Here is a 14,010-nt window from a genome sequence, read left to right on the forward strand (position 1 = left end):
GTGAAAGAATACCTGCACACGGTGCTGAATTATTTAGATTTATTTTAATGAATGCATACAGCTCAGGAAGGAGGATCTTTAAAACTAAGAGGCATGATGTGTGCATCCAAACGTGTGCTTGTCAGGATTGTGACATGCACACATTAATTCATTTTAAAAAGAAAAGAGAAACTAAACATGATTAGATGTTTTGTTTTCACACATTAGGTGCCTTAAACAAGGGAGTCACTGTTGTTTTCTGTCAGGGACCTGGAATTTAGAAAAGATTCATTTCCTTCTTCATGTTTTCTGTCATCTTTTTGCTGAATTAGTCAACCTTAAATCACACATTAACACGAAATGTAAGAAAGCATCATGAGGAAACATGAGACATGAACAAAAAGAGTCTTTCATGAGCTCTGAGCTTTTTAAAATATCATCTAGTGAAGTAGAGAGTCTGGAGGCCGTGTGTGTGTGTGTGTGTGTGTGTGTGTGTGTGTGTGTGTGTGTGTGTGTGTGTGTGTGTGTCTGTGTGTGTCTGTGTGTGTGTCTGTGTGTGTGCACAAGTGAGTAAGCGAAAGCAGGGACATCGATTTGCAGGCTACAATTTTTAATTGTGATAAACACTTAAAAAATGTTCTATTTTAAATCTAAAACAGTTTCTGCTACATTTTTTTCTGTATCAAAAATGCTATTATACATTACTTAAAATATTCAATAAATATAAGCACATTATATTGTTTATGTTGTTCAAGTAATTATGGTTACTGTCATTGATATCATTTTGAAACTGTAAAAAAAAAATTTTTTGACCATTATAATGTATAATTTTTTTTATTGTAAAATGCTTTATTCAGTAGTGGGTTACTGGTATATCTTTACTTCTCGTACATTGCAGTTATTAGATCCAGAAATACTCATAAATACTAAATACACAGAGTATTTAGGTGCCAAACACAGGTACATAAAAGAAGTCAATGGATATCAGCCGCTGTTGACTAAAGGCCAGAGGGGGAAATGAAGGATTTATAAGCGTTGACCACTACTTAACAGGGAAACTGTGGCTCGCTTGAAAATCTAACGTGACAGTTTATTTTTCTGGCTGGCTGATTGGTGTTGATGCCTGGTACGGTAATTTGGCAGTCAAGTGTGTTGTCTAAATGTGGGCTTGCTGGTGGCTTTGCTTTACAGTAAACGCATATGCCCTGTAGACATCAGGTCGTCACGCGTCTCACCGTGTCCATGTGTGGTGTGCGTAGCATGGACCACGTAGCATCGCTGTGGCTCCGAGGAGTTTCCTTCCTGAATCAGACAGCCTTTAATGGTACACTGATGTGATCTGCTTTGACCCTTCAGAAGAATAACATAATCATCCTTGACACTCAAACAGCATTCACATACGTGCACTCTAGTTCTCATGCATGCGCGGCAGCTTATCTACTTGCTCATACGTACTCACAGTTCGGTGGTCATTTGTAGCAGACTTGTCAGCCACAATACAGACATTACCCTTTACGGAACTGGGTAATAAGCTTTCTTACACACACACACACCACACACACACACACCACACACACACACACACGTCATCTGTCAGTTTGAAAAGATCAAAACACTGAAAAAGACAGTCAAAAGGAATCCGGGTTTCCAAGTGCCAGGAGCACTTCACACACACTGACACACACTCGGCAGGCACACACGTACACACGGTGCCAGGAGCAAGGTGCTGCAGGGATGCTGGTGCTCCCTAGGTAGTTGTCTTATCTGATTATGGTAACGATGTAGTGAATAGTGGAGGAAAAGTTAGCCTGGGGGAGTGACGGTCTGAGAGGAGCAGAGCGAGGGAGGTGGCTCAGTGCAGTTAAGCTGTGGTTACGATGTCGGACCAGTGCGGACTCTGTTTCCTCTGTGTTCCTGCAGGCGTATCTGTCATTGTTCAACTTCTGTTGTGAAGATAGGAGGAAGGATGATTATAGATTGAAAATATCACCATTTAGATCATTTAAATGAAATCATGTGGCCCAGCTTTAGTTGAGAACCAGTGATTGACTGTGTTTGAACCAGCTCAAGAGGGGACCCATCTGTTTGTGCCCGAGCAAATCAGCATGATCAGAAGAGGCTGTGGGATGGACACAACAAATCACACTGGCCCCATCAACACTCTGCATGACAGCATAAATATTTAACACACACATACATGTGCATTGTCTGTCCAGCTTTATCTGACGGCTAAGATGATCAACACGTCTTAAATGGGTTATGTCACTGTAAACGCCTGTCTGCGTGCGTGTTTTTGGAGGGAGTTAATGTGTTAACTGTCTTGTACATGAATCATCTCCCTCACTGCTGCGCTATCAGACTGTTCGGCCACTAAAGTGTCGGCTGATTGCCCCGGACTCTTTTCATGCACAATTACACAGGAAGATGCTGGCATGTTTGTGCATCTGGAGGACTCTTCTAGTCGTGACAGAAGCTGACTAATTTGCACTGACAGACCTGATTTCACCTCAGTCTTTGCATCTTTTTGCTGCTGCGCATAGATGCATACACACACATGCTTCATCTGCCCAGGCTGTCTGATACAGTCTGTCAGTTTCTTCTACTATTTTGTTCCCTGGTCTGTAGTTAAATCTGATGTCCGCTCCACTGGCACATTCAGGGTCATCATTTAAAATACAGTGAGACTGCAGGCACCTGCTAAAGGACCAAATAACCCAACAGCTGGAGACGAACTGACTTCCCATGAACTACAGAACTATAAACTGAACTATTGTCATTTTTGCACCACATTGCATAAAGACACATCCCAGCACCAGTAAAACACAAATGACTTTGGGACTTTTAATGATTTTAGATTCAAGCCATTCAATGTGCTCCTCCTGAAACACAAGGCACTCAGAAAAGTAGTTTGTAAAAATCTTGTATGCAAGATGCCCAACGGGAAATAACAAAGCAGAAAACAGAGAAGAAAATTCCTTTCACTGCCAAAAACGCACTTAGACTGATCAAGAAAAAAAACGTTGAACCAATATGAGAATTAAAATTATTTCTTAGAAATGAAATGGGTACATATGAAGGTTATTTTTGCATAAAATACTTTTACTTACTGACAGTAGTCTTCTACATGTGGTGCCATGCACAAAAGACAACATTTCCTCAAATGCTGCTGATTCTGGGTGTGTTGACTAAATTTCATCCTTTCAGTAATTCTGCTGCTAATGCTCCTAGAGTTTATGAAAAACCACTATTGCAGTCGCACTGTTTATTTTCCATATGATTATTCCCACCTTTGTCTGTACCCACTAGTTTCAGGAAAAATTGTGAAAGGTACTAAACACAAGTGTGTGTGATTGTTTTTATGTTGTGTGTGTTTGTATAGATAGGTGTGCACTAACTGCAGGTGTATCTCTTTGAGAATGTGTGAGTGTACACACCTGTGTGAAGGTGAGGCAAGGTTGTTGTGTAGGGGTGAAGGGAACACCTCTATGGTTGCCCTCTGCCTGCTGGCACAGGAGACGAGGGCACCAGACTGGCATCAAAGTGAGAGCCGTGTGCGTGTGTGTTTGTGAAGGGGTAAGAATTCAGATTAATGTTATTGTAGTTATTATGATCGTTACTGTCATTGTTATTGTTGTTATTATGTAACAAAGAAATGTAACATTTCAGTGTGCCGTCAGACAACAGGTTACAGCTGTAAAATAAGTGTAACTGTAATAAAACAGTATTTTACAACCAATCCTCATTAATACTATATATATATATATATATATATATTAAACCAGAACCTGTCTTTAGTGAAATACCCTGAATAAATGTGACGGTTACCTCTAAATGTATAACCCTAAATCCATTTTGCTTCAGTTCTTCCCCAGTTCAGAAGCTTTTTTTACATTTAACTATAAAAAAAAAAAAAACGTCTTCCGGCTGATATATGTCACATTATGTATGTTCCCTCTCTTGTTTTTATCTTTGCTCTCTACAGAATCTCTTTTCTCTTTACCTTGGCGTAATCTATTTCTCACTCTCCCCTCGTTGCAGCCCCCCACACTTTTTGTCCTTCCACCTTTCTCCCTCCCTCCCCTCCTCATCACTCCCTTCATATCCCAGGGGACAATTTTCTTTTCTTAAATAAACTGTCATAGCTAGTGTTAAAATATGGCTCTTACATGTGGTAAGCGTGGCAAGGCAACGACACGGGGCCCTGGGCTGGTATAAAACATGGATAATATGCTGTGAGAGGTAATTGTATCTTTTAACGCTGAGATGAGTAGAACAAATGTGTCTCCTCTCCTCTCCCCTCCTCTCCCTCCCTTCCTCTACTTTCTTTATTTCTTTCCCTGTGCTCCCTTTTCTTCCTCTCACTTTCCTGACACAGTATTGCTGTGTTAATGTGATAGAAAGAATATTGGCTGTACATCAGTGCTGCTCACAGTTCATGTATGATTGGGGGGTGAAGGGGGTCAGGACTGCTTAGAAGCTTAATAACAAGGGGGGGAGTGAGAAGAAAATGTGACAATAGCCCTGAAGAAGCAACATGGAGGTCTAATATTACCCCTTATCCATAAATATAATCCTAAACTGATTTAATTCATTATTCCCTCTTCTTTAAAACCTAAAGGTCATATCACAGCCATATTTCATTCATGGCTACAATATATAAATGTTGTTTCTATTCCATTTATCAACCTTTACATTTGATCATGAACTTCCCTTCTAAACCTCCAGATTTCTTAATGGTCAGTGGATCCGAAATTATGAAGTTGATTTGCAGGTTAGTTTCCAGGATTTAGGGTTTCTAGAGTTGTTTCCAGGCTCTGAAATGCTCATGGGTGTGTCTGTCTTGTAACATGCCCAGGGCTTCAGCCTCCAGCATATGAAATTCTCCAGGAGGTCCAGAAGCTATTAACTGCTTTAAAAACAACCATTAAACCTGATTCTCTAAACATTTCCTTACTGCCAGCGGGACGAGGCTAAACCAAAACACAAAGCTAAAACAAGCTGGCTTTGCCTACAGAGTCGGGCTGTTTGCTCAAGAGATGTCACATATTAAACTCCCTGGTTTGAATCAGGAAGACAGAATGGTTAAAAAAAAGGCTACACACAAATCAGTTTGTGGGTTACTAGTATATCTTGGTACTGATACACAAACCAGTCAAGACACAAGGGCATTAGTGTACAATAAAAAAGTTGAGATGTTCAGATGGATGTTATATTTGTGAGTGCACATGATTAAGAAAGCATGAATTAGGAAATGTCAAGCAATTACCGTAAATGTAAATCGAAGAAATCCAGTTTGATTTTTGGGATTAGAATATTCTCTTTGATGACCCAGACAAGCAGATTCATGAATGAGGTTGCTGACAGGAGGATGAGAACATGCTGAAAACATGATGTGTATATGAGGGATTTCTTCTTAAATCCTACTGATGTGCTGGAAAATGATACTTTTGCTCTTCTCTTTGATGCTTTTTGATGTAATATATGAATGTGCAAATGTTTTTGTAGTCAGTAGTTTCTTACTGTCACCTCAAGTGGCCATAATGGACATTTTCCAAGCTGTTGGCAACATATCAGATAATTGAGAATGCCTTCAAGTTATTCTGAAGTTATTCTTCTGTGGAGCTGCACGCGGCACTGAAACACCAGATGATTTGATTACAGCAACAATTTTAAAGTTTCATCAGATCAAAAATGTGTGTTAAGGGTTCTAAGAAATGTTTCCTTGATTAGATTTAGAGTTTCTTAGCTTTTGTTTTCATTCTAATGTAGCTGGTGGCGTGACTTCAGTGATCAGAGGAATGATGCAGGCTCATTCCTGGCCTGTGAGCCAAGAGACCCATTTTAATTCATGTGATACAGAAGTTTTGTAATAAACCTTTCAGTTCATAGTTGAAATGTAAGCAGTTGTGTTTTTTTTTATTTATTATTGTACACAAGAAAAGATGGTTTTCTTGTCTGAATATCTCTATTGTCTAAACTGCATCTTAGCTTTGTGGCCATGTTACAAAGTCATGTTAGGGGGAAAAAAGTCTTTTGCCCACATTGTGTACTGAGCCGTAGCTTGGCAGGAGTGTGAAAATCGAGAAGAGCTTTAGTCAAAATGCCAGATCACTAAAAGCTTTCCCACTCTGGGTTTCTCTGGGCTTTTAGATGGGCTTAGGTGGCAACATTGCCAGTCAGGTTTTGGTGAGAACAGGCTGCTTGGACCCAACTCAGAGTAACCAAACTTTTGAGAACACAGTTCAAGGCAAATGTTTAACAGCATGACTGTAATTAAGATTCCTTTCAGAAAAAGGGATTTACATAAGAGAAGCGTGATATGCTACATCATATGATCTGCTCAGCAATAAAACTCACACCAAGGCTTCAGTTTCTAGCTTGACAAACGTTAGAACATTTCAGTTGAAAATGATGTCCTCCAGACTCGGTACCAATGAAACCATGAAGAGACCACAGGTGGAGAAGAGTCCAGATGTGATATTCTGTCTAAAGCCATGTAATTCATCTCTTTAACGTGATGAAAAACACAAACATATGGAACACTAGTAAACCTGCATGTGTCTCGATTGCTCACTAGGACAATGGAAAGGTGCAAGGGATTTTCTTTTAGTAATGGTCTTTCATTTAGGAAGGATAATACCTCGCAGAATCATGCATTTATATTGATAGTGAAATTAAGAATATAATGACTATTTCCAGTAAATTCAGTTAATGGCAATAATTATGTCTTTTTTAAACGCTCCCAAGTTTGGTTAATGGTCCTGTGTTGGTTTACTTTAGCTTGTATGTATGGTATTATTGTGGCTTTAGTACTTCAGGTTAAACTGCACCTGTGGAAAAAGAGTAGACTGTGGTTGAAAGTAATAATTTCCTTTCATCTTGACTTAGTGGAGCGAGTACAAATGAGTCTTGTTATCATTGCTATTGAATTCTCTTAAATCCTCCTTTTTTCTATAGTTCACAAAGAACTCTCAAGTTAAACTGGCTAAACAAGACAAAGACGGGCAGAGAAACTGAGGTGAAAAAAAGAAAAAAACAGATGGATGGGCATAGGGAAAATGGAGCGAAAGTGTTTTTGAAAGCTAACAAAGGGAGTTGGCTGTGTTTCAAAAGGGCGCGTGGCAGCTAAGGAGGATGAAGCGCTTCAGGATTCATTTACATCAGGCCTGACAACCGCCTCACATCTCCCCAAGAGCCACATAGCTCCAGCTTAGAGATTCCTAAAGAGGGCTCTTCTTCTAGCTCCCATCCTTACACCCGCTCTGTCTTTTTTTCTCCCTCCTGTGTCTTTTCTTCTTTCCTTTTTCCCCCCACTCTCATTCTCTCCTGCACTTTCTCTTCCACTCTCATGTGCTTGCCAGTCTTCAATCAGCCATCATGAAAGTGTCTGTCTGGGCGTCTTAACTATCCTCTGAGAGGCAGACGCTTGTCTGGGCCTGCCTTCATCCCCTAAAGGCGTTTTTTGACTTGGACTTATTTCCCTCCTCACACCTCTTCAACTTCCCTAAAGAGCAGACAACAAGTGAGAGCGACAGGGCAAGATAAACATGAAGGAATGAGAGAAGTGAGATGAGGGGAGAAGAAGTCAAGATGGTTATGAAAAATAGGACCAGATAAGGGAGGTACAGACGGCATCAGAAGAGGGTGGAAGGACTAAACAAGGAGTGACAGTGAAAGTAAAGATGGGAAAACTGGAGAGAGGAGATCTTTAAAAACAAAAAGGAGTGATACATTTTTACTGGGATGCCCAAACAGAGGATTTGAAGATACAGTAGGAGAGAGCATGGCGGGGCAAATTAAAGTTTTCTCGGGGTGGGGGATTGGGCCGAGGGGTTCCTCGTACACTTTTTGGGCTTAGGATTGATGTGAAAAAAAGGAGCCCCCGCTTTGACGTTTTTGTCTGCGGAGCAGTTTTAATATTCATGCAGCAGATCGGAAGGAAGGAGAGAAGCTTTTTGGTCAAACAGAAAGCTAATTTGCGACTGAAGCAGTTTAGCCTCAGGCTCTTTCAGCTACTGGGGAAAATGAGCTGGAAGATTAGCTGTATGTATAATTCACACACACCGTCACACACACACACACACATACACCCACGTGTACAGATATGCAAAAATACACCGGTGGTGTAGACAGATACACACAAGCACAAGGAGGAGGTGCAGTATTCTTTAGGACATTATCATTTAAAAATGCGCAGAAGTCTTGTACTCAGAACATGGACATGTTGTTAGACAGTGATGTCACCCAACCTACACAATCACACTGGGAATTGATCTGTATCTTGCACTGACTGATTTCTAGGTCCATGACAGACATGTCAGTCTATTCCTGGATGGTCTTGAGGAAGATGGAACCCCATTTGACACGCAGATTCTGTCCACCAGACTCTCTGACAGCAGTGGGGACGGTGCTGCCATGTGGGTGGGACTCAGCTCCAAAGGTAAATATGGACGGTTTAACAAAGGTGTTTTCCTTCCTTCAACTTTTGTGTTACATCAAAAACCTTCTGTCAGTGAGGATTTTATGACAAATAACTAATCATCCAAATTAAACTGATTACTTTTCTCTTTATTAATAATATATCATATTAGCCTATGTTGTCTCATAAGTCAGAGGGAGACACTCAAACACTTCTGCTCTAGGGAGTTTACAGTTACAAAGGGCCAGAGATTGTAGATCTGTAGTTTATTTGTTATTCTGAGCTTCTTTGTGACTGTTTTGTGGTTTTTGTGTTCTAATTGGACAGTTAGTGATTTATCAGCATTATCACATAAAGCCTGTTAAATTTTCCTATACATCTGTCATCTGTCTTTTTGGATATTTGATTTTTTCTTTCGTGGTTCAAACTGTCCATTTAGTTTACCTTAGTTTATCTAAATCTTTTGTCAATGACCACTTTTATTTCCCTCTTTGCTTTTATCCCACCCTCTTTCAACTACACATCTGTGATTGATTGGTGGTGCCGGGAGTCCTCTTAGAGTCAATAAGAGAGAAATTGGGAGAAAAATGATATCCGTTCATCTGGAGGGTGATAAACGAGTGTTTTTCTTCTCATTTATCAGGCATTGATCCGACGTTCACGGCAGGTAGCATCTGATCAGCTGAAGATCACATCAGTGCTAGTGATCAATATAAGTGATTGGCTCACAGGAAAAGTGTGTTTGTGTTTGTATGTGTGTGTGTGTGTGTGGGGGGGGGGTGGCTGAAGCTGGGGGCTGTGTCTGAAATTCAGATCAGTGAATTGATTATGGAAATGCTTATCAGATGTATTGATTAACAACAATGTTTTTGGAGGAGCCCCTGTTAACAGAACAGCACAGCCTTAAGGTTCATGAATCAGCTGCTGATGAAAGATTGCTGCGTTCAAATAGCTGGGAAGTAACATGCACAGTATGACTCAGTGTCATTCAAGTTGGATATGACTGATTTGACAAGATTTTGACTGTATGGATCTGTAAATTTTCTTTACTTTGGGATTTAGAGACCAAGGTGCAATAAACACTGGTCTCAAATCCACCTAAAGCTCAAGGGTTTCAAAGTTTAAAGAAAAAAACCCAATTATATGCAGATTTACAGCCAGCGACAGACTAGATAAATGAAAGTGAAAGGAATTTTAACTGTTAGCTGCAATTTACAATACAAATACATAGAAGAAGAAAGAGAGTTACAGGAAGTGAAAGACAGAGAGAGAAGACAGAAACCTACAGAGAAAAGAGAGAATTAAGGCTTATACCTTGCATCTACCCAGTAACAATAGAGAGAGTGCTTTTCAGAGAAGGGCTTAATCCCATTTCCTCACGCTAAAGAAATCCTCAGCCAAAGCCTGAGGCTGCACAACCACACACTGTTCTACCACACTTACATCTCATAACACTCTCTCACACTCCCTGAATTTTATACACAAACACACACACACACCCTCCCCATACATGCCTGCTCACATTGTCGCGGGGCCAAAGATGAGCAAAGCCTCTCTCAGATGGAAGTACACACATTCTTGCATACATACACTCTTTCTGCCGAGCACAATTTTGGAATCCACTCTAAAGTCTCTAAAAATACTCTAATGCACGCACAGGTAGACATGGTAGGAGTTCTTTCAATGCTCAGAGGTATTTTTTTCCATCTTCCAAGAGTTGTCGTCACACTGGACAGAAGTTTGCTGGATGGTAAAAACTCTCTTTGGACTGGCATCAACATCTGTTTGTGTCTCTTATGTCCGGTCCAGTGTTTCCACATTATGGATGTTTGTAGGAGGAGATATGTTGGGACTAAATCTGGTTTGATGCTTTTTTTCCTGCCTGTGTTTCAGATGCAAAAGTCTTTGTTTATGATTGCTCTTTTGTGGACTTAAAAGTTTATCATAGATTACAAATACAAATTTCACCCATCTCAGAAATTCAGAGTGTTATTTTATTGCAATTTATGACATAAACCCTGACAGTATTTAGAAGAAGGAAAAATTTGGAGGGTGTCATTTTGTGTGTCGGTTATAAGATTACTATTAAAAGTAATTTGCACATCAACAGTGTATTGCTTTTGATAATTAAAGACAACATGTTTCGTTCAAAAGGAAAATGTGAACCAACCAAGATAATGAAACTGCTGTCAGAGCAGATGTGGAAGAGTTGGCCTTTGCATCATGAAGTTGGCCGTTCAGAGAAGCTTTGAACAAACCTCGCTTAGCCGCTATCAAGAAACTGATAAGATAATCTACTAAATACTGTGAAATCCTCTCACTCACTGCCTCGAGTACAAACCCATTAACACCTTCTTTATGTTCTTTTCTCCTCTTCTCCTCTCTCTAGGGTCTAATCAGTTCATTGGTTGGATGCAAGACTTTAGATTTTATCCTGCCACCCTGGCCAACAGGTGAGTTACCTTCAGTGAGATGTAGAGGAACAATTTAAAGGAATAAAAAGGAGGAAGCCTTGATCAATGACAATAAAAGATTGATCCAAAATAGATAAATATGTAGAAATGATGAGAGAAACAAGAGAAGAGTGTTCATTGATAAAGGGAGAGGTGGTTAAAGGAAAGAAGAGGAAAGCTAATCGTTGCATCTCAAGATCCATACTGCTTCCAGAGGATTTTCCGCAGAATTCAATACAAGACAATTAGTGTTTTGCTTACCAGTGATCTATTGCACACAGTATGGGCGAGGAGCTTACAAGTTCCTCTCCTGCAGATTGAGGCAAGGTTTTTATTTGTGCAGTCGTTCATTTTGCTCCTTCGTAGACGTGACAGATTTCTGCTCATTTCCATACATGTTTTGTAGTGAAAAGGCACAGGTTTTCATGTTGTTACTACGTCTGCTGTTTTTGTTTTAACAGGGAAATAATGGAGGTGTACTCAGGAGTCTTGCCCAAAATCCATGCGCAGCCTGAGTGTCGTTGTCCTCAAACCCACCCAAGAGTGCACCCTCTAGTTGAAAGGTAGACACATGATGAATTTTTCTATATTTTTACACCAGTTATTGTTTAAAGCACATAATTTTTTTTTTCAGATACTGCATCCCCAGTGGGGTTGAGGACACCACCAATGACAGAGTGTTAAGGCTGAACCTTAATGCTCATCCTCTCAGTTATATGAATGACCAGGATATGGGAACCTCCTGGATTTCTAAAATTATGTCCACACAGGAGCTGGATGAAGGAGTCACCATTACAGTGGACTTGGCCAATGGACAGTATCAGGTACTGTATCACCAATGCAATAAAGCACTTATGCTTGTTTTTCAGGTTTTTCCTCTCCTCTAATAATTATTATAATCAATAATGATCATGTAGGAATCATTTTAGACAAAATGACTAGGCAACTATCTAGTCTGTGGTGTTCGCATAAGTGATAATATTTCATCGATTAGCTGTCACAACTTAGTCCTGACCTTTGAACAACCTGTGCCAAAAATAGTAAAAGTATGTTATTGAAGCTCCAAGTTCTTTAAATGGATAAATATTAGTTTGTTTTTACACTGAGAGAGAGACATAACTGTTCTGGTTTGGTAGTTTATAGTAAATACAAAATGCTCTTTTTGAGCTCTTAAGTGTTGAATCTTGAGTCAGACCCAGACTGTTGGCCCAGTGAGAACCCGAGCAAATGTGGGCTGTTTTGGGTCAGCATTATACAAATGGTACATCAGTGCCTTGATTTGTTCATTTCTGGCCTATTTTTGTTTCAAGAGTCGAATAAAACTGGAGACTGTTTAGGGAAAATGTCTGCCTGCCCCTGTGTGTGCAGGGAACAGTAGTGTCCTCTTTGTAAGCGTTGCACACAGAGCTGGATGGGTGCAAAGAGAGAGAGAGAGTTGTGGATTTGGGCATTGTGGAAACTGGAACTGTCAAAGGACTCGTCCCTCTTCTCTCTGAAGTGTGTATTTGTGTGGGCAGATGGATTTTGGGAGCTGTCCTGACGTTGTAGCTCAGCTCAAGTCCCCAGATAAAAGACTCTTTGAGTGTGTGTGTTTGTGTGTATGTATGTATGTGTGCGCATTGTGTGTGTGTGTTGTGTGGCTTAATGCGCTCCCTGCTGTGTAACCCAATGTCCCAGCTCATGCTGTAGTGGGACAGATAACACTTAACACCCATATCCACACCTCCACATAGAGAGACACATATATTTTATATGATGTAGTAAACTTGTGCATTTGTATATTTCATTGTATTTTTTTCTCAAAACTGTTTATGATATTATTAAAAGTTACATTTGTAACCCCTTGAGTTTAAAACAGTGAATATCACCTGTAAAGGAAATAATGTGTTGGTCCATGTTAGTGTTTAGGAACTTGCTGTGGTTTCAAACATTGCAGATGTGCTCCCGTCACTCTCTTAATGCCACCTTCTTTCTCTCTGTCATTCAGGTTTTTTATGTGATAGTTCAGTTCGGGGGCCTCTTGCCTGAGACCGTTTTGATCCAAAGACGCAAGGTTGACCCCACTGACCTTGACGGTGATCACAGGACGGAGCAGCCATGGTTGGACTGGCAATACATGGCTCGGAACTGCAGCGTGTTTCAAATGCAGAACAATGGACCTTTACTAAAATCAGACTCGGTCAACTGTATGCAGCTACCTAAGTAAGCACCATGTAAACATGGAAAAATATGTTTATTATTCAGTCTTTCCAGGAAATCTGGATCTCGTGATCTCGTTTGTTAAGGCAAATTCAACCCGTCCTTGCAATTTCACGTGAGCTGGCAAATTTGTCCAAATGCCACAATTGTTCCTGCAATGTCAACCAGTCACTGATGTCACTTTGAAATGTGTCACCACTGTGACACGAAGCGCTAAAACCATCCACAGATCTTCTGTCCTGACCCACAACCACCCTGAGGGGACCTTTGGCACCTTTGTGGCCTTACTGCTGGCCCTCCACCTCTTCAAAGGGACTGTTCAATCCTCTCAATGGGCTTGTGACCTGCTCACCACCCATCAATCTGGCACTCCTCCAGCAGTTCAGAGTACTTTGCCCCCTTCCTTTCATTCACCTCCTTGGCACGATCCTTCAAGGGGAGGGTGCGTTCCCACCGAACAACCTGCACAGAGGCTTCTGAGATCAGCGTCATATCTGGCCTCAGCAATGTTGTGGTGACAGTTTATGGGAACTGCCTCCCCAGGTCAACTCTATTCTCCGGTTTGATTCTTTACTAGCTGGCAAGAAGAGATGGTCCTGACAGCTGTTGTGGTCTTCTCCCGAGCCCTTATGAAAGGGATGCTTTTCTTTACTTAGTGAAGATGCTTGCAGTATCTCAATGCAGATGGTGTTTGAAATAAACTCTGAGTCTAATAGACTGTTGCAGACATCCTCTCCGTGCAGAGCCACACGTTCTCCTTGTATGCTCTTGGTGCTCATGGCCTTTTAAAGCAGACGAGATTAAACAGAAATTACTGGCAGGACTTAGCAAAACACTACATTAACACATGACAACACAATTAAATACAGTTTTATGTATGTGTGTGCATGTGCTGAGATGTGTGAAACCCAAAAAAATCAAAGTAAAATAGAAAGGCACACTCTCACAGTGACTTGTCTA

At 40.6% G+C, this 14,010-nt stretch overlaps 1 protein-coding gene across 1 annotated transcript in view; it reads left to right on the forward strand.

The window, feature by feature from the left end:
- ush2a (Usher syndrome 2A (autosomal recessive, mild)) overlaps positions 1 to 14,010 on the forward strand; it is a 133,011-nt gene that overhangs the window by 5,251 nt on the left and 113,750 nt on the right. The window contains exons 6-10 of the mRNA XM_057012385.1: positions 8,281 to 8,419; positions 10,788 to 10,851; positions 11,313 to 11,414; positions 11,486 to 11,675; positions 12,839 to 13,053. Of these exons, the coding sequence (XP_056868365.1) occupies positions 8,281 to 8,419; positions 10,788 to 10,851; positions 11,313 to 11,414; positions 11,486 to 11,675; positions 12,839 to 13,053 (710 nt within the window). The remainder of the gene's footprint in view (positions 1 to 8,280; positions 8,420 to 10,787; positions 10,852 to 11,312; positions 11,415 to 11,485; positions 11,676 to 12,838; positions 13,054 to 14,010) is intronic.

This window comes from Takifugu flavidus, chromosome 2, assembly GCF_003711565.1.
Source record: "Takifugu flavidus isolate HTHZ2018 chromosome 2, ASM371156v2, whole genome shotgun sequence".
Taxonomy (NCBI): Eukaryota; Metazoa; Chordata; class Actinopteri; order Tetraodontiformes; family Tetraodontidae; genus Takifugu; species Takifugu flavidus.